The following is a 17,314-nucleotide window of genomic DNA, read 5'->3' as shown; positions in this document are numbered from 1 at the left end:
ACAACTGGGTAATTCGAGGCTTGAATTTATTTTATGGTTCTGTACAGTATCTCTGAGGTGCTACCTTTGAATTCAAAAAAAAAGAAAATAATTTAACAAATTTAAAAGAATGAAAAGAATAATTAAACCACAATCCTTCAATTATTTATTCAAAAGACTTTATATCAAATATTTTAATTAATTTAGTGTATTATTAAAATATTTTTTTTAAACATACTTACATACCTATAAAATATTTCATTAAAAAGACACTTTATTTTTTGTTCATGATTAAAAACAAATATAACAATCATCATTCAATTAAGGAAAATAATAAATTTATTTTTTACTTGTCATTCTTTTGACAAATCCCTTTTTATTTGAACTTTTTCTTGGTTTACTTTCTCTTCTTTTCTTTGAAGATTTAGACTTTGGATTTCTTTTAGTTTCTTTTGCTTCATATTCATTTGTTCTATCTAAAACTCCTTTTAATCTTTGAACAACATTATCTGGTAATAAATAATCAGGAATATCTTTTAAGTGTTGTGCCCTTTGATCAACTAAAGCAGCTGTATGTTTAATATTTAATTTTCCAACACTTTTTTTAAGTTCTTCAACATTACCAACTTCCTTTTTATAATCTTTAATTCTAGCATCATTACATGCATTTTTAGTAACATTTCTTTGCATGTCATAAACTCTTGTTTTAAATGCACCAACAACACTAGGCTCAATGATAAAATCTTTTATTTCATGATCTTTCTTTATTGAAGTAATATAGTCTTTATCTTCATTTAAAACAAAAGTAATGGCAGTACCTTTTTTTGATGCACGACCAGTACGACCAATACGATGGGTATAACTAACTATAGAAATAGGACAATCGAAATTAATAACACATGCAACATCTTGAAAATCAATACCACGTGAGACACTATAATTTTCTTGAGCTGAATCACCTTCAGAAATAATATGTGAATGATCTCCATCTTCTTCCATAATATTTTTATCTTTAACTTCTTGAAGTTTTTTTGGTATAACTTTTTGAATAGTAGTTTCATCAGTAGCAATAAGAATATTAAATTCTTTATTATTAAATTGTTCAATGATATTCATTCTGATTTCTCTTGGTAAATCACTGTTAAGAACAACTGATGGAATAGAAAATAAATCAAGGAATAATTTTACGTAAAAACATTTTTGAATAGAATTAACAAATATTAATACTTTTCCATGAATCATATTTAATTTTAATAATACATATAAATTTAATGCTTTATCTTCTTTTCTTTCACAATTAATTATATATTCTTCTACACTTACCTGTTCTTCTTCTTCTATTCTTATTTTAACTGCTGATTTTAACATTAAATGTTTTAATGTTTCTATATCATCATTAATAGTTGCACTTAATAACCATTTAACACTTTCTTTTGGTATTTTTTTATTAAGCTCTTTAATATCATTTTCATATCCATATGCTATCATTAAATCAACTTCATCATAAACACTTATTTCTACTCCATCTAAATTGTTTCCAGTCTTTTTTAAATATTGTAATAATGTAGCTGGAGTAGCTGTTATAATATCAGGAATACTTTTCATTTTTCCTTTTTGACTAATAACACCATTCTCATTTGCAACATTTAATACTGAAATACCAAAATATCCTTTTAATAATTGGTCAATAACATTTTTACATTGATAACATAATTCTCTAGATGGATTTAATATGACAACTCTAATTCTTCTTTGCTCTTCTTGACTAACTAATAAATTATTTAAAATAGGAATGACATATGCTAGTGTTTTTCCACTCCCTGTTCTTGCTTGACAAATAATATCTTTTCCTTCTAATGCAAATGGAATAAATTGAGATTGAATAATCGTTGGTTTAACAAAATTATTTTTCTTTAATTGGTGTGTTAGAAAATCGTCTAATTCAAATTCGTTAAATGTTTTTTCTTGTTCTACTACAGTAACTCCTTCAGTGTTCATTTCTATGTTCGTTAAAGGGTTTTATTTTTTTCTAGTTTGATTATTATATTTTTTATAATAAATTTATTATTAATTTTATTTACAGGATGTTTCTTTGTGATTGTTTTTAATTAAACCACAATTTTTATAACATGAAAAGATAATTGTGTTTGAATAATTTAAAACGAAAAGAAACAGCGATTTAGGGTAGTTCATTCTATGAAAATATAAATGAACACTATTTAATCGCAATATTAATTGTAATAACAACGTGGTTAATGATTTAAGCTCATTGTCCAATAAAAATTACTATATATTTTTTTTTTAGTTATCATCACAACTTTTTAAAATCATAACATTATGCAAATAGAAGGTAAAATCATTCAAGAATTTCAGATTTGTATTTCTTCATTGAGAGAAAGTTATTTATTAGAACAAATTAAAGACAACATCTCTGAAGGTATTCAACTATTTTACTTAGTATACCACAAATCACCTCAAATGAAATGTAAGTCAATAACATTACTAAACACTTTCAGTAATTTGTTATGGCAAAAGTCATCTGGTATTATTATAGATGGTGTTGACATTGAGTTAAATATATTTGATAATATACAACTTCTTGAATGCCAAAGGTGGTGTTTTGCAACACTAAAACTTATATTATTAAATCCAAATAAAAAAGTGTTTTCATTTTATATCATTTTTATTTCTCTCTTCCAATTTCAATTGCTCAATGATTATGACCAGGAAGATCTTCAGTCTTATTTCTCTAATTTCTTTTTAGAGAAAACTACTGGAGCAATACCAAGTAATAGGACAGACAGTTCAGTTGAAGATTTTTAACTAAGTACCTAAACGTTAAAGTAAAAAACTCCCGAAGACATTCTATAGTAAAGAAATTAAATGATTATTTTTCTTAAATTTATTTAATAGTTTATTATTGTTTATTAATAAGTATATTAAAATAACAGGTGTGCTTGTTGTGATTTTACATAATTACAATGTCATCATTATATGATTATATTTAATTTTCTATTTGTTTCTACTGTTATTATTATTGTTATTATATCTAAGTCATATTCTATTTCTTTCTATTTTTATTGATAATTTATGTAAATAATCCATTTCTTATCATAACTGATTTAATTTATATATATCTCATCTTTATATTTCTTAATTTTTTAATTTGTATTTATTAAGTTGACTTAATTATTTGTTCATTAACAATATTTAGGTTTTTATAACACTTCATCATATAAGTATTTAAGAAAAAAAGGAGTATTGAAAGAATAGTGTATGGTCATAGAGAGGAGACACAATAATTATAATGAAGAACGAGATACAAGAGAAAATAAGATAAGAAGAAAGGTTTAAGAAGTTATGGAGAGAGAACGGAGATGGAATTATGAAGAGGAAGAGAATACAGAAGAAATAACCTAAATCAAAGAAATTCAGAGAGAGATGTGAAAAAATAGAAGAACAACAAAGAATGAATAAAACCAAATTCAATGAAGAACTTTAATAAGAGTTAGAAACAAGTATTGAAGAATAACCAGAAGAAGAGAAGAGTGTATGAACAAAAAGGTGATAGAGGGAGAAGAAATAAAGCAAACAACACGTACAAATTATCAGAATAACAATAAAGTGTTTATGAGAAAGATTACTTCTCACTTACAAGAAAAGAAAAGATGTAAAGAATGAGGAATGGAGAAGATAAAACATGGAATTGAAAGAGAGAAGAATTGAGATAATGAAATATATGAAGAAGTTCTAGAATAATGAGTGCTGTGAAAATGAGTAAATAGATGTAAACATAAATCCATTCAGATAAAGGAATTTGAAAAATAAAGAAATGAATAAGAAACAAAATGAAGGAGAAAAGAAATGTCCAGAAGAAATAACAAAAATATAAAATAGAAAAGGAAGATTCCCACATAGAACTTCAAAATAAATAAAAATCCTAATAATAATAAAATACTATAATCAACATAGTTTTATTTATAATCTCAGTTTGATCTGTACTTATCACTGATAATATATTTGTTAATATTATTAATCATAGCATTTTTCATTTAAATTTCATTATATTCTTTGTTAGATTTTCTTGTTTAGTCTTTGTATTGAAGATGAAGTATCTTTATTTTGTTCTAGATAATCTGATAATCTAAACATTTTGTCTATAGTTTTTCATAGGTTTAGATTGAAGGGTATTTTCTTTGATTAATGATAATTGTGAGTAGTTAGATATAGAATAACAAGAATGACATTTGTGATAAATGTCGAAAACAATAAAAGAATAAATATAGAATAAAAGAAAAATAAAAAACAATAAGAACAAAAAGTGAATACAAACAAGAATACTTTAAATTATTAAATTAAAAACTTTTTATTTACAATAACAAATATATTGTTAACTTTCATTAAAACTTCGAACTTATTGATTTCTTTAAGAGTTTAAAGAATTTAATTAAAAATTCTGAAATATAAATTTGTTATTCATAGATTAAACAAATCAATTTAGTGATTGAAAGAAAAGAATGAACTTGATAAAAAAATATCAAAATTTAAATTACTAAAAGTTAAAAAACTAAATCCACTATTCATTGTTTTTTTAGTTTTACTCTAAAAAAACTATTTTTAATGAGGAGAAATCTTAATTACAACTGTTCTAGATTAGCCCAAAAATAATTCATAGTCTAGTTCTATTTTATGAGAAGTTCTTGTTGAGTATTAATACAAAATTGTCTTTTAGAAAGATTGTTTTAGAAAGAAGTACCAAATGTTAATTCATCCAGAAATAGTAATCATTACTCAACTATCTCTGTTGTAAATCTCTAGACTTGTAATCCCTCTCTTTCTTAGATTATTTTTTTAATAAACAAACAGAAATGATATTTATCTTCAATACATACATAAAGATAATTGAATCTACTTAACAAACAATCATTTACTTCTTTTTCCCAGCACCAATGAATTGAACATGTGAGGTCTTGTCTTTTGTGATAACGAGATTCCTTGACAACCCTTTTGCGATACGTTTTTGTTCTAAATAATTAATACATTTTTCAAAATAGTCTAACGCCTTTTCTAAAACTTCTTTATTTTTATTAAGACCAGTTGTATCACTAAGATCTCCTAATTCGATTAACTTACTAAACTCTTTGAATAATGATAAAGTTAAAATACTTGGATAACCTTTATAAATTACTACATCTTCTCGTTTTTCAAATTTATTTCCTATTATTTCCATAATGAGACTATAATTTACGATAAAAGGAATTGGTAATGATCCAAATGTTGTTGTAGAAACTTCCCATTCTTCTTCGTCTTCTTCCATTTTTACTTCCTCTTTTATCTCTTCTTTTGGTTCTGGTCGGACTTCATTTGATTCAGATGAAAAGTCTTTTACTTCCTTAATTTGACGAGTTTTTCGTTCTCTTTTATCTCTTCCTTTCTTTTTTCTTTCTCTTACACGTTTTGTTTTTTCAGTAGAAATCTCACTTTCATCACTTTCACCAAATTCATCATTGAGTAGAGATGAACCTTCCATAACCCATGATTTACCTATTTCTTCATTTGGTTTTGGTGTTTTTGCTTTGACAATATCTTCAGACACAATCTTCTCAATCAAATTCTTAGGTTTTTCTTTTTTATCTTTCCTTTTTCGTTCAACACCTCTTCTTGGTTTTTTAGTCTCATAGTCTTCTGATGGTTCATTCATCTCTTTATACTGTTTTTTTAATATCTCACATTTTGCTGAAATAACTTCATTCTCACTTTTTGTTTGGATCGTTTGTGAAAATAACAACGAAATCTCTTCATCTTTTTCTTTTAACATATTAGTATAATATTCAATCTCTTTCTCTCGTGACTGTATTTCTTCTTCTATTACTATATTTTCTTTTACTATCAACTCAATTTCTTTTTGAATAGATTTATATTTTACATAATCTTCCAGTTGAACACTCACTAACTGGTTGTTCATCTACCAATTTCTTGAGTTTATTTATTTTTAGTTTTCCTAAAAAATGGTTCTTTAACAATATCTCAAATAACTTTTTTTTTATTTCATATTTGTGTTTTTTTAAAAATGACGTGGAAATAAGTGTCTTTTCTCACATTAACGAAAATACCTTGAATAGATGTAACAAGGAAGATGACGTGGATGAAGAGTAAACAAAAGAAAGGATAGTAAAAGACTTTAAAAAGTAAGTAATATTACAATGAGCACAGCAGAACGTGTCCCTCTCATTGAGAACGAAGAACAACCTACTCAATTTTGTTCAAGAAAACAATTTGATAATGATTGTGATACAGTTGATGAGTCTTGGAAATTGACTAAGAACATTTTCACTAAAACATCAACAAGAAATGCTAAACTGAAAAAGTTTTATGAAAAACAGAATGAATTTGTTGATTCTCTCTTTAAAGAAACTCCTGATAATAAAGATGAAATTACTAATCATAGGACAAAAATAGCAATTTATGGAAGTTTTATTGTGAATGTTTGTTTATGTCTTATAAAAATTGTTGCAGCTGTAATGTCTGGATCATTAACAGTTATTGCAAGTACATTAGATTCATGTTTGGATATTATTTCTAGTGGAGTTATGTTTATTACTGCATTACTTATGAGAAAAAGAAATATTTATAAATATCCTGTTGGTAAAAAGAGAATGGAACCTTTAGGTGTTATTGTTTTTGCTACAGCAATGTTTACTGCAACAATTCAATTATTAACAAATGCAACTAAAACACTTATATCTGGAACATCTGATTTTGAGATGTTAATATTTCCTATATGTGTAATTGGGGTAACAATATTTTTCAAATGTTGTTTATATTTATATTGTAGAACAGTTAATAATCCATCTGCATCTGCATTAGCTGATGATCATAGAAATGATATCTTAACTAATACATTTGGACTTTGTATGTCAGTAGTTGGATATTATTATTTTTGGTGGTTAGATGCTGTTGGTGGAATTGTTTTATCATTTTATATTATGATTAATTGGTTCTTTACATTATTGGAATATCTTTCTATTATGTCTGGTAAAGCAGCTCCTAAAGAATTTATCTCTCAAATAATTGTAATTTGTTGGAACCATGACCCAAGAATTAAGGCAATTGACACTGTTCGTGCATCCCACTTATCAATGGGATATATGGTTGAAGTGGATATTGTTTTAGCAGAAAATATGACATTAATAGAAGCTCATGATATTGGTGAGTCTTTACAAATGAGATTAGAGAAGCATCCAAATGTTGATCGTGCTTTTGTTCATTTAGATTATAATGATGATCATGATGTATTAAATGAGCATGAAATTAATAATTAATTTTTTGTTGTTTTAGATATGTCGTTATTTAAAGTGGGTATTATAATCTAAATTTAATGAACAACTTAAATCCAATAGATTTCTTTATGGTTTACTAATCTTTTGTATTCAAATGAAAATAAAAACATCTTTTTTTAATGAATATTATGGATTTTAGTGATAAACAATCATCATTTTATTTATATGTCATTCATTATATTATTAAGTATCTTATAAAAGAATAATACACTTATTTAAAATAAAGTACTAATAAATTATAAATCATTATTTCTTTCATAAATCAAAGAATGTTGAAACCATTGAAACTCTATTATAAATATCTATCAATATTTTATTCTTTATACCTTATCTTCTACACTAGTTTCATAATTAGCATTTAGTCCTTATATATTCTAAAAGTTTATCAAGATTGAATTAAGAAATAATCAAAAATATAAGATATGATATAAAATGATTAAATATTACGTTTGAAGATTTTTTTAATATGACAAGAATCTCTCTTAAAAGAAAAAAAAAGATAAGTAGAATTGAATTCAATTAATTTACTGGTGGAAATACTTCTGGGCCTTGAATTAATTCAGTTTTGTCCTTGTAACAAACCTCAATGCAATAATGAGAAGAAGAGACAATTACTCTCTTTTGAATTTCTTTAATACATTTTTTCATTAATTCAAGAGCCTCTTCAAATTCCATGCCAGAGTGCCAATTTTTATCTAAGAGTGCATACACAAAATTACTTCCAATTCCATGTGAGGCATATGTTTCAGGAACTAAAGTTCCAAATTGATCTATCATAAATAATTCTGGTTTCTCATCAACACCACCAAGAAGCATACTACACTGATATCCACCTTCACGTAATGAATCAGATACTTGTCTTCTAATCCAATGGGCAATTGATTGTGTAGTACTTTTTAATCCATTTCGATAATAATTAAGAGCAATATTTCTTTGAACAAAATCAGCTAATACTTGACGATCATTACCTTCTCCAATAATTGTTAATAATCGATTTCCTTGAACAGGATATATTTTATTAAAATCATTCCGAACTGTAATGACCCCTCTTCCACTATTTCCGTCAACTGCCATTAATACAAAATCTTTACCAACAATACCTATACAACTATCCATTTCTTTTGATTTTGATTTTATAGTTTCTTAATCAAAAATTTTTCTTATCTTTTTCTATTGAAGTTTTTATTTTTTATTTTTTTATTTTTTGTTTTTCTTTTCATTTTTTTATTAAAAAAAAAGAATAAGATTTTATTCATTTCTTTAATCATTCTTTAACTCATCTTATATATAACAGAAAAGCTATAAACATTTTCTTAAAGATATTTGTTTCTTTGGGTAATCGAAATGAAATTAATTTTTGTAATTTTTAATAATGACGATGAGATAGAAAAAGAATTACTAGATGAACTAATTAAAATAAATAAACTCTCTTTAACAATATTTACTAACAACATAAAAAATGGATTTAATTAAAAGGAACCTATCATCACTTGTCAATAAAAAACATATTATAATAACTGTTTAAAGAGTTCTGTGAAACCTCTATATTATCATTTAAAAGATAAATTAAATTTTATGAAGACTAATTTAATTAAAGAATGTGATAGTGGAAGTTAAGTCAAACTTAGAGAGTTGAATACATGATTCATTAAATTAATATAATAAGAATACTTAAAATAAATGTTTACTGAACATAAGTTATAGATTAAATTAGATCTTGGAGACTGTGGATTGAAAAGTAACGTATTAAAAGATTATTTTCTTTTTTACGAATTATTCTTAAATAAAATGTTAAAAACACAATTCAATATTGAATAATATTATATTTTTAAAATTATTATTTCTTAAATAAAAGATTAAATGAAATTAAAAACTAAGTAATTTTATATTTTTATTTCATCAAATTAAATTCAATCATTCTGAAGTATCTCATTGAACCAATTCAACTCATTGGATCTATTTTAAACATAAAATAATGAGTTTTGTCTTTCTATAGAATAATACTCTTTTTAAGAAACATTCATTAGAATTTTTTTTCTTTTTTTAATATAGAAAGATCTTTTGGTTTTTTACTTTAATTATAGGGTACAAAGGGTTCATGTCAGACTTTAATGAATTATTTTTTATTAACAATAAACCAACTCCTCTCCTTTATGCCTATATGAAAATTATGGTTAAATCAGTTAGTCTTGGTGAAGCAAGAATGACATGTAGAGTGTTATTACAATATGCTAATGCCCAAGGATTTTTAAAGGAGATGTTGTTGTGGTTTGGTTGGGAAGAAATTGAATCAACACCACCTGCTACATTCATTTTCAGGGGAAACTCTTCATTTACAAGATTGTTATGTTATTACATGGAAGAAGAGTTACAAGATTTTCTTAAGAAAACAGTTGGGAAGTTAGTTACGGATATGATCACAGAAATTGAATTAAATTTTGATCCATCTTCTTTACATGACAAAACTAATGAGAATTTATTATTTGAGAATCTTGATGTAGTATGTGTTGTATTAAATAAATTTGCATCTTTAATAGTAGATAATCTTTCTTTAATACCAATTAAATTTTCAGGAATTATCAGAGATTTAATGGCTAAAATCAAAAGAAAAGATAGTGACATTGAGACACGATATACTACATTTAAAACGATTTTCTTTTTAAGATTTTTATTTCCTGCATTAAATCATGCAGAAAAATATATTCCAAGTGAACTGAGATGTGATTTAATTCAAGTCAAAGAACAAATTCCACAAATAGTTCGTTTTGGACAAATTGTAGTTAATGGAAAAGAATCAGATGATCAGTTAAGTAAATACATTCTTAAGGCTTGTGGTCCATTAAGTAAAGCAGTAGAAACTGTTTTCAATTATTTCTGTTCTTTTAGTTCACACAGACCAAAGGAATTATCAGGAATTAATTTTAAAGAACAACAATTACTTACTACTGAAATACTCTCTTTTATTAAACCTTTTTTATCTCAGTTTAAAGAACATCTTGAAGAGTCTGGAAATAATGAATTGTTTAGAAAATTATTTGACTTAATTAAAAGAGGGAAAACTCCACAAAAACCAACATTAGAACTAGAGCCATTAGAGTATTCAACAAAAAAATTACATAAGTATCTTATGAAAAGAATTGAAGAACTTAAAATTGAAAATGATTACTATTCAACGCGAATAAAAGAATTTCATAATGATATTAAAATAATGAGGTTTATCATTGAAAAAGTTAGTCAAAAAAAGGAGTGCTTAAAATAATAATTTAAATTTACTTTTTATTTTAATTGGATTGTTGTAAACATATTATGTGCTAATACAGGTCTATTAATAATTACTTTTCCACTCTCTATAAAGACCTTTTCTTTCTCAATTACTCGTTGAAAGTGCTATTTTATAAATATAAAGTCTTATTGTTATGAGGATTAAATAAAATATTACAAACAGAAATTATAAATCTTTCAGGAGAAGATTGAATCTTTTTAAATAATTCAATATCAATAAATGATTTCATTGTTAATTGACTATAATCTAATAAAACATTCCACATTTTTTGTGCTAAAAGAAGTTTTTTTTCTTTCGCATATTTAACAAATGAATCTAGTAAACAAGATTTCATTTCATCTGAATAAATTAATCCATAAAATTCTTTTGATATATCAATAGAACATGTTGAATATAAATTAGGAACAAAGCCTTGAATTGGTTCTACAATAACAAATATTTGAGTAAAAGGATGAAGTGAAGGAATAAAAGATTCTTTATTATCAATAATTTCTAATGGTGGATATATTTCTGATGATATCCCACTCAAATTAAAAGAAGCAAGAAACTTTGCTATATCAACTATTCGAGAAGGGTCATATGGTTGAGTAGTATATACAAGACATTGTAATCCTGAAAGTAAAGAGAAGAGGATATTTGGATAACAAGAAGAAAACTCAGAAATAAAAGAGTTATATCCAAATTTATTTGAATCACTTGAAATTGTAGGAAAAGAACAAGGAGGAAATGGTGCATTAATTGAATATTCTTCTGATAATGTCCAATGTTCTTTATTTAAAGAAGAAGATAGTGATATATTATTATTTAAATTAATAAATTGAGGTTGGTTTGAAGTAATTGAATGTAAAGTATTTATAGAGGTTTCATTTGTTGAAGAGAATGATTGAGATGGATGTGAACTAACATTTGAAATAAATGTTGAAGGAGGAAAAAAAGACCAATTAAACAATGAATGACCACCACATGCAATAATATTTCCAGGATGAATTGGATTTGAATAGTCTGAACATAAAGAATAATGGTTATGAGTTGAAAGAAGAACAAGTGAATAACTAGTTACTATACGTTGAAAAAGAAATGGAACAGGATCAGTTGAATCTATTAATTCTTGTAAAGACATTACATCAATATATTCTTTATGTTCTAAAGATTTATGTTTTTGAGAAATTGACTGAAATTTAATAGCTAATTGAGTTAATTTATCTGTTAATAAATCTATTTGTGAAGTAGTAAATGGTGAAGATTGAATAATAGCAATACAACAAGTAGTTACATATCCTCTTTTATTTGATGGATTAAAACAAGTAAAATGAACACTCATAACATGGTAATTTGTAATTGTATGAAGTAATATTATTATATTAGAATATTCATAATAATCTACTCCCATCATCATTCCAATCAATTCATTTTCTACACCTACATTTAGTGGATGTGTAACTTGTTTATAAACAACTTTTTCTCCACTAGTAGTGTCAAATTCAACTATATACATCCCTACAAAAAAATCATTTGTTTCAACTATTGATTGTTCTGAACTATCTCCATATGGGGTATGTGACATTGATGGAATTCCAATGACCCCATTATCAATAAAGGAAGTGTCACTAGTATCACTTACTGTCATGTTCTCCTTTTTCAGTGGATTTTTCTTTTTGAATTTTTTTTAATAAAAAATAGTTTTTTTACTATTTTTTGAATTTTTCTTTATTAATGTCCGTTCATCTTAATGAATTTTGGTGAAAAAATTATTAAAAGTTCCCTTGATATTTTTCTTTTCTCTTTCATCAGAAAAACTTAAAAAGTTCCAAATCAAGATGACTGAAAAGCTTAGTGATTGGGAAGTTCTAGATGAAAATTTCAACAAAATGAATACTGACATACCTCCACAGCTTCCTCCTAAACCAAAAAGAATGACTGTTGCTAAAAATCATACTACAAAAGTAGAAATAAAATCACCTAGTGAAAGTACTAATAAATTTATTTCAAATGATGAAGAAAAGGATACCACTTCATCTCAACAACAAAGAGTTTCTCTTCCAATTGATAGTAGTATTGAATTACCTGAAAACCAAAACCTTATTGACAGTTCAATAAATAAAAATCAACTAAATAAAGAAGTTGTTGAAACAACTAACGAACCAATAAAACCTAAACCAGAAACTAAATCATTATCTAAAGAAGATTACAGAGAACGTATTGTTAATGAAATGTTTGATACAGAAAAGAGTTATGTTAGTTCAATGGAAACATGTATAAAAGGATATTATGACCCACTTATACAATCAGGACATAGTGTTGCACCTGCAGATAAAGTGAATGCAGTTTTTCTTCATTTTCAGAGTGTTTTATCTATTAACAAAGAATTATTGAAGAACATGACTGAACTTAAAGAGAAAGGAGAGTTATCAACAAAACTAGGAGAAGCGTTTAGCCAATTTATTCCAATGATGAATGTTTATAAATTATTTCTTGGTAATTCAGATACTTCATTACAATTTCTTGTAGAATTAGAGAAGAGTTGTAAATTTAATGATGTGCTTGATCTATTAAGAAGTCATCTTCCAGGAGACAATCAATTAGATCTTCGTAGTTATTTAATTATGCCAGTTCAACGATTACCAAGATATAAATTATTATTAACGGATCTAATCAAACACACTGATGACGGTTTTGTTGATAAACCAAAATTAATAGATGCATTAGATAAAATATCAAAACTTGCAACATTAGTAAATGAAGTTATTAAAGAACGTTCAAGAAATCAAAAACTATTAGAATTGGTTGATAAAATAGAAGGACTAAGTCATGAATTAGTTACACCATATAGGGAATATATTAAGAGTGGTTCATTATTAAAAATATGTAGAAAAGATAATAAAGAACGATATTTTTATTTATTTAATGATTTATTAGTATATGGAATTGGTGATGAAAATAAAATTAAAGTTAGTCAAGAATTTCAATTGGAATCACTTAAAATTAATTTAAATCAAAACGTCCCAAATTCTTTTCAAATTCTTGCAAAGAAAAGTTTTTCTGTTATTGCAAAAGATGAAATTGATCGTGATGAATGGATGAAAGCAATAAATGATGCTATTCAATTGGAAAAATCAAAATTAAAAACTTTAAAACGAGATAAGAAAGTAGAAGATGAATACATTGCCCCTATATGGGTTCAAGATACTCAAAATTGCCAAGTTTGTAGTGCTAAATTTACTACATTATTTAGAAAACATCATTGTAGAAAGTGTGGATTATGTATTTGTTCTAATTGTAGTAAACAAACTATTATTATTAATGGAAAGAAAGAACGTGTTTGTGATATTTGTGCTAATAAAAATAAAAAATTAAGTGAAAGTACTCTTACTGAACAAAACAGTTCTGAAAGTAAAGATTTACTCCTCTCAACTTCTACTGAACAAGATCAACAACTAACAACTAGTTCATCTAATGATGATAATAAAAAGACAGAATCTAAATCAATTCAACAAGAAGAGTCTAGTAGTGAGCAAAGTACAAGTGTTGATAGGGATAATATAATCAATAATGAACAACCTCTTGAACTTCCAAAACTACCACCAAAACGAAAAAATGAACTTGTAAAAGAATCAGCTCAACAGAAACAACAATCTGACGTTCTTCAATTACAAGAAAATATGGACCTACATTCAAAAGAAAAAGTAGTAGATTCACAAGAAGATATTTCTCAACAACCAGAAGAATTAATTCCACCAAAAGTTCCACCAAAAAGAAAAAGTCAAAAAACAGTACTTACCCAAGAAGAAAGTGTTAAGCAAGAACAACAACCTTTAAAAATAAATAACTCAAAGACTTTACAACAAGACATACCACCTTCTATTGAAACTCAACAAACAGAACAAAATTCCTCTAACAAACAGGAACCAATGAGTTTATCTCTTGAACCATCTAGTAAATTTCAAAACTCAGTAAATGGTATAACGCCATCTACCCCTTCCAAGAAAGTAGTACCTCCAGTCCCACACCGCTCTCTTCCTCCAAAACCTGTTCGGTCTAGTGCTATAAATTCTCCTTTAACAACTCCAATTACTACAAATGCCAATTCTCAAACATTACCAAAACCAAGTCCTCTTGTCTCATCTCAACAAAAAATGCCAACCAAACCTTCGCCTCAACAACATGGTTGTAAACAAAGTCAAAGCCAACCAGTTCTAAACAAAACTACACAACAAAATTCAGCAAGACCTTCAACCTTATTAAACCAATCACCTCTACATACAAAAAGCGTGCAACCAGAAGTGGTCAAATCAACTCCAATAAAAGAAGACATAAGTCACTACCGTTCTGTCAGAGACTCACCATTCTTAAAACAACAACGAGCACAAAAAGAAAGTGATCCTTCACAAGCCTCCCCTCGAAGACCACAACCACCAACACCAAAAAGAGGAGTTACAAAATGATGTTTTAATTAAAATTGTTTTCTTTGGATTTGTTATAGTTTAAGTGTCTTTAATCTCAATATTCATTAGTTTTGTTATATCTCTAAGCAATACTGTTTTATAGAAGTTTAATCTCAAATAACTTAGTCTGTTACTATCATGATAACATTCTAATTCATTTGCTATAACTTTCCCTTTATATTTTCAGATAATTAAATTAAGGACAAATTATATATAATAAGACTTTAAGATATTTAACTATTTTTATTCTTTAATAATTTTTTGAATATTCGATTGCTATATTTCTATGGTATTTTTTTTTCATTGGGTATGTCACAATTTAAATATTAAACACAATCCTAATTATCTTTTTTTATTATTCAACAACAAACTCACTCTTATCATTATTACCATTAGAGTATATTTTAGTTTATGATATTTCTCATTGTTTTTATGTTAACGTACACGTCTCAAGAAGCTAGACAAAAGGTTTTCCACTAATTTCATCTTTTGAATGAATTTGATCGATTTTATTATTAGTTATGATTAAAATTATTGAGTTACTCTTTTCATATGCTTATTTAATGTTGTTAGTATTCTATTGAAGAAGAAAATTACTTTTTTATTGTTACTGTTTACTCAAAGTTAAGTGTTTGATTCTTTATGATTTCTAAATACTAATTAAATTTTAGTTAGATTCCTTCAAAGATTGTTATATCTTTCTGATTATATATCCCAACAATATCAAATCTTTAAAATATGATAAAAAGAATATAAACTTTAATATTTATTATAATTTAGTTAATTTATAATTCAATTAACGATTGTATTTCATTTATTTTAGTTTTGTATTTTTGTTTTATTCTTTATGATCAATAAAAATATACATTTCTAAACGACCTAATTGATATTTGGATATTATTTAATTTTAATGATGACCATCCATCAAAACAATAATACCCAATTGATTTAACTTTTGGTGTAGCTGTAGTTCCATATAAATCTTTATCATATTATGTATATCCTATATTTTTTTTACATTCATTACATTCTTCTTTTTCTTTTAAATATGTTGAATAATCTTCTTGGTACTATATTATTTGTTTATTTATTCTTCCATCATTAAGTATTTCATCATATTTATTATAAATATGAAATGTTTCAATACTATGAAATAATTTTCTTGAATATTCATTTAAAGGAGTTGGATTAGAATGAAATCGTTCTATATTTCCTTGAAATCTTTTAACACCAATTTCTAAATTAATAAAATCATTAATATTATTAAAATACTTTGACATTATAATTACTTCTTTTTGATTATATTTCTTTCTTTATTAACATGTATTGTATTTTACTGTTTTTTTTTTCACCTTGTACTTTTAGTGTTAGGTTGTGCATAAACTTAAATAAACAAAATATATATTGGTGTTATTAGATGAGTAGAATGAGTGGAAAAACATTAATATAAAATATGTAGAATATTAATAATTAAGTTTTTAATAAGTTTAATTATTATGAACTAAGAGCACTAAATAATGTAAAACAAGATTTACCAAATCTGTATTAAACAGAATGATGTATGTTGATTTTAAGTACTTTTTTAGTATTTGAAAACGAATTTTTATATAAGATATTCAGTATAACTGAAAATATTTTGTAATCACTTTTTGTAAAAAAAAAAGAAATTTAGAAAATCAGAAGTGTTTTTAAGTTTTTGTCTTTCTTCTTAATTATCTTTCTTGATTTTAATTAATTCTTCATTCAAAAACATATTTGTTTAAATACCAATAAAATAACGAAATAATTGAATTAAGAAAATTCCTCTTCAATAAAAAATACATCTGGTAGACTTTTTTTGTGATAATTGAAATAATGAAAAAAAGAATAAAAATAATCAAAAAAAAAATAAATATTTTTTAGATAATTAAACTACATGCAAGATTCTCTAGTGACAATAGCTATCAATGTCTTTTCAGCTAGAAATTTACCAAAAGCAGATCCAACTGGACTATCCGATCCTTATGTTATTTTAACTTATACATCGTTAAAAGAAGGAGAATTAGTTAAAAAAAGAAAAAAAACTGAAACAATTAAAGAATCACTTTCACCAACATGGAACAATACATTTATATTAAAAAATGTAGCTTCAGAAAGTATTTTAACATTTAATTGTTTTGATTGGGACAATGCATTTAAATTTAGTTCTGATGATTTTCTTGGTAAATTTAAAATTATGGTAGAAAAGAATACCAATTAATAAAAAAGTTGTATGGAGAGTTTCATTAATG

General features: G+C 25.4%; 10 protein-coding genes across 10 annotated transcripts in view, besides 28 other annotated features; 6 read left to right on the top strand and 4 right to left on the bottom strand.

Moving 5' to 3' along the window:
• Nucleotides 1-72: part of a repeat region that runs on past the window's edge.
• Nucleotides 73-158: 86 nt separating this feature from the next.
• Nucleotides 159-212: a sequence feature (AT_rich).
• A 94-nt stretch (nt 213-306) lies between these two features.
• Nucleotides 307-328: a sequence feature (AT_rich).
• Nucleotides 319-1,977, bottom strand: EDI_277890 (ATP-dependent RNA helicase dbp9, putative; the record flags this gene model as incomplete). The annotated part of the gene is made up of 1 exon (XM_001736049.1): nt 319-1,977. One exon carries the CDS (start codon nt 1,975-1,977, stop codon nt 319-321), a length of 1,659 nt encoding a protein of 552 aa, XP_001736101.1.
• Nucleotides 1,220-1,252: a sequence feature (AT_rich).
• A 39-nt stretch (nt 1,978-2,016) lies between the features above and the next one.
• Nucleotides 2,017-2,059: a sequence feature (AT_rich).
• A 195-nt stretch (nt 2,060-2,254) lies between these two features.
• Nucleotides 2,255-2,283: a sequence feature (AT_rich).
• A 33-nt stretch (nt 2,284-2,316) lies between these two features.
• On the top strand, nt 2,317-2,802 carry EDI_277880 (uncharacterized protein; the record flags this gene model as incomplete). The annotated part of the gene is made up of 1 exon (XM_001736048.1): nt 2,317-2,802. One exon carries the CDS (start codon nt 2,317-2,319, stop codon nt 2,800-2,802), a length of 486 nt encoding a protein of 161 aa, XP_001736100.1.
• A 53-nt stretch (nt 2,803-2,855) lies between these two features.
• Nucleotides 2,856-2,927: a sequence feature (AT_rich).
• A 50-nt stretch (nt 2,928-2,977) lies between these two features.
• Nucleotides 2,978-3,061: a microsatellite.
• Nucleotides 3,062-3,099: 38 nt separating this feature from the next.
• Nucleotides 3,100-3,158: a sequence feature (AT_rich).
• A 640-nt stretch (nt 3,159-3,798) lies between these two features.
• Nucleotides 3,799-3,884: a microsatellite.
• Nucleotides 3,800-3,934: a microsatellite.
• A 307-nt stretch (nt 3,935-4,241) lies between these two features.
• Nucleotides 4,242-4,319: a microsatellite.
• Nucleotide 4,320: 1 nt separating this feature from the next.
• Nucleotides 4,321-4,368: a sequence feature (AT_rich).
• Nucleotides 4,369-4,906: 538 nt separating this feature from the next.
• On the bottom strand, nt 4,907-5,944 carry EDI_277870 (uncharacterized protein; the record flags this gene model as incomplete). The annotated part of the gene is made up of 1 exon (XM_001736047.1): nt 4,907-5,944. The coding sequence occupies one exon, from the start codon at nt 5,942-5,944 to the stop codon at nt 4,907-4,909; it is 1,038 nt and encodes a 345-aa protein (XP_001736099.1).
• Nucleotides 5,269-5,330: a microsatellite.
• A 238-nt stretch (nt 5,945-6,182) lies between the features above and the next one.
• Nucleotides 6,183-7,301, top strand: EDI_277860 (cation efflux protein/ zinc transporter, putative; the record flags this gene model as incomplete). The annotated part of the gene is made up of 1 exon (XM_001736046.1): nt 6,183-7,301. One exon carries the CDS (start codon nt 6,183-6,185, stop codon nt 7,299-7,301), a length of 1,119 nt encoding a protein of 372 aa, XP_001736098.1.
• A 192-nt stretch (nt 7,302-7,493) lies between these two features.
• Nucleotides 7,494-7,571: a sequence feature (AT_rich).
• Nucleotides 7,572-7,838: 267 nt separating this feature from the next.
• On the bottom strand, nt 7,839-8,435 carry EDI_277850 (proteasome subunit beta type, putative; the record flags this gene model as incomplete). The annotated part of the gene is made up of 1 exon (XM_001736045.1): nt 7,839-8,435. One exon carries the CDS (start codon nt 8,433-8,435, stop codon nt 7,839-7,841), a length of 597 nt encoding a protein of 198 aa, XP_001736097.1.
• Nucleotides 8,435-8,543: a microsatellite.
• Nucleotides 8,474-8,548: a microsatellite.
• A 418-nt stretch (nt 8,549-8,966) lies between these two features.
• Nucleotides 8,967-9,001: a sequence feature (AT_rich).
• A 131-nt stretch (nt 9,002-9,132) lies between these two features.
• Nucleotides 9,133-9,216: a sequence feature (AT_rich).
• A 201-nt stretch (nt 9,217-9,417) lies between these two features.
• On the top strand, nt 9,418-10,578 carry EDI_277840 (uncharacterized protein; the record flags this gene model as incomplete). Its single annotated transcript, XM_001736044.1, has 1 exon — nt 9,418-10,578. The coding sequence occupies one exon, from the start codon at nt 9,418-9,420 to the stop codon at nt 10,576-10,578; it is 1,161 nt and encodes a 386-aa protein (XP_001736096.1).
• Nucleotides 10,570-10,606: a sequence feature (AT_rich).
• Nucleotides 10,596-12,229, bottom strand: EDI_277830 (uncharacterized protein; the record flags this gene model as incomplete). Its single annotated transcript, XM_001736043.1, has 2 exons — nt 10,596-10,706; nt 10,763-12,229. 2 exons carry the CDS (start codon nt 12,227-12,229, stop codon nt 10,596-10,598), a joined length of 1,578 nt encoding a protein of 525 aa, XP_001736095.1.
• Nucleotides 11,395-11,421: a sequence feature (AT_rich).
• Nucleotides 12,230-12,260: 31 nt separating the features above from the next.
• Nucleotides 12,261-12,317: a sequence feature (AT_rich).
• Nucleotides 12,318-12,419: 102 nt separating this feature from the next.
• EDI_277820 (Rho/RAC guanine nucleotide exchange factor, putative) lies at nt 12,420-15,044 on the top strand (the record flags this gene model as incomplete). Its single annotated transcript, XM_001736042.1, has 1 exon — nt 12,420-15,044. One exon carries the CDS (start codon nt 12,420-12,422, stop codon nt 15,042-15,044), a length of 2,625 nt encoding a protein of 874 aa, XP_001736094.1.
• Nucleotides 13,490-13,517: a sequence feature (AT_rich).
• A 204-nt stretch (nt 15,045-15,248) lies between the features above and the next one.
• Nucleotides 15,249-15,307: a sequence feature (AT_rich).
• Nucleotides 15,308-15,774: 467 nt separating this feature from the next.
• Nucleotides 15,775-15,837: a sequence feature (AT_rich).
• A 445-nt stretch (nt 15,838-16,282) lies between these two features.
• Nucleotides 16,283-16,315: a sequence feature (AT_rich).
• Nucleotides 16,316-16,484: 169 nt separating this feature from the next.
• Nucleotides 16,485-16,542: a sequence feature (AT_rich).
• A 351-nt stretch (nt 16,543-16,893) lies between these two features.
• Nucleotides 16,894-16,955: a sequence feature (AT_rich).
• Nucleotides 16,956-16,959: 4 nt separating this feature from the next.
• On the top strand, nt 16,960-17,283 carry EDI_277810 (uncharacterized protein; the record flags this gene model as incomplete). Its single annotated transcript, XM_001736041.1, has 1 exon — nt 16,960-17,283. The coding sequence occupies one exon, from the start codon at nt 16,960-16,962 to the stop codon at nt 17,281-17,283; it is 324 nt and encodes a 107-aa protein (XP_001736093.1).
• A 12-nt stretch (nt 17,284-17,295) lies between these two features.
• EDI_277700 (rap GTPase-activating protein, putative) overlaps nt 17,296-17,314 on the top strand; it is a gene marked incomplete at both ends in the record, with an annotated part of 1,710 nt that continues 1,691 nt past the window's right edge. The window contains one exon of the mRNA XM_001733272.1: nt 17,296-17,314. This exon is cut by the window's right edge and continues 1,691 nt beyond it. Within this exon, the coding sequence (XP_001733324.1) occupies nt 17,296-17,314 (19 nt within the window).

Source organism: Entamoeba dispar, genomic scaffold (genome assembly GCF_000209125.1).
Source record: "Entamoeba dispar SAW760 scf_1105229459691 genomic scaffold, whole genome shotgun sequence".
NCBI lineage: Eukaryota > Evosea > Mastigamoebida > Endamoebidae > Entamoeba > Entamoeba dispar.
Note: the sequence above shows the minus strand (reverse complement) of the source record. Positions and strands in the feature narration are given on the sequence as shown.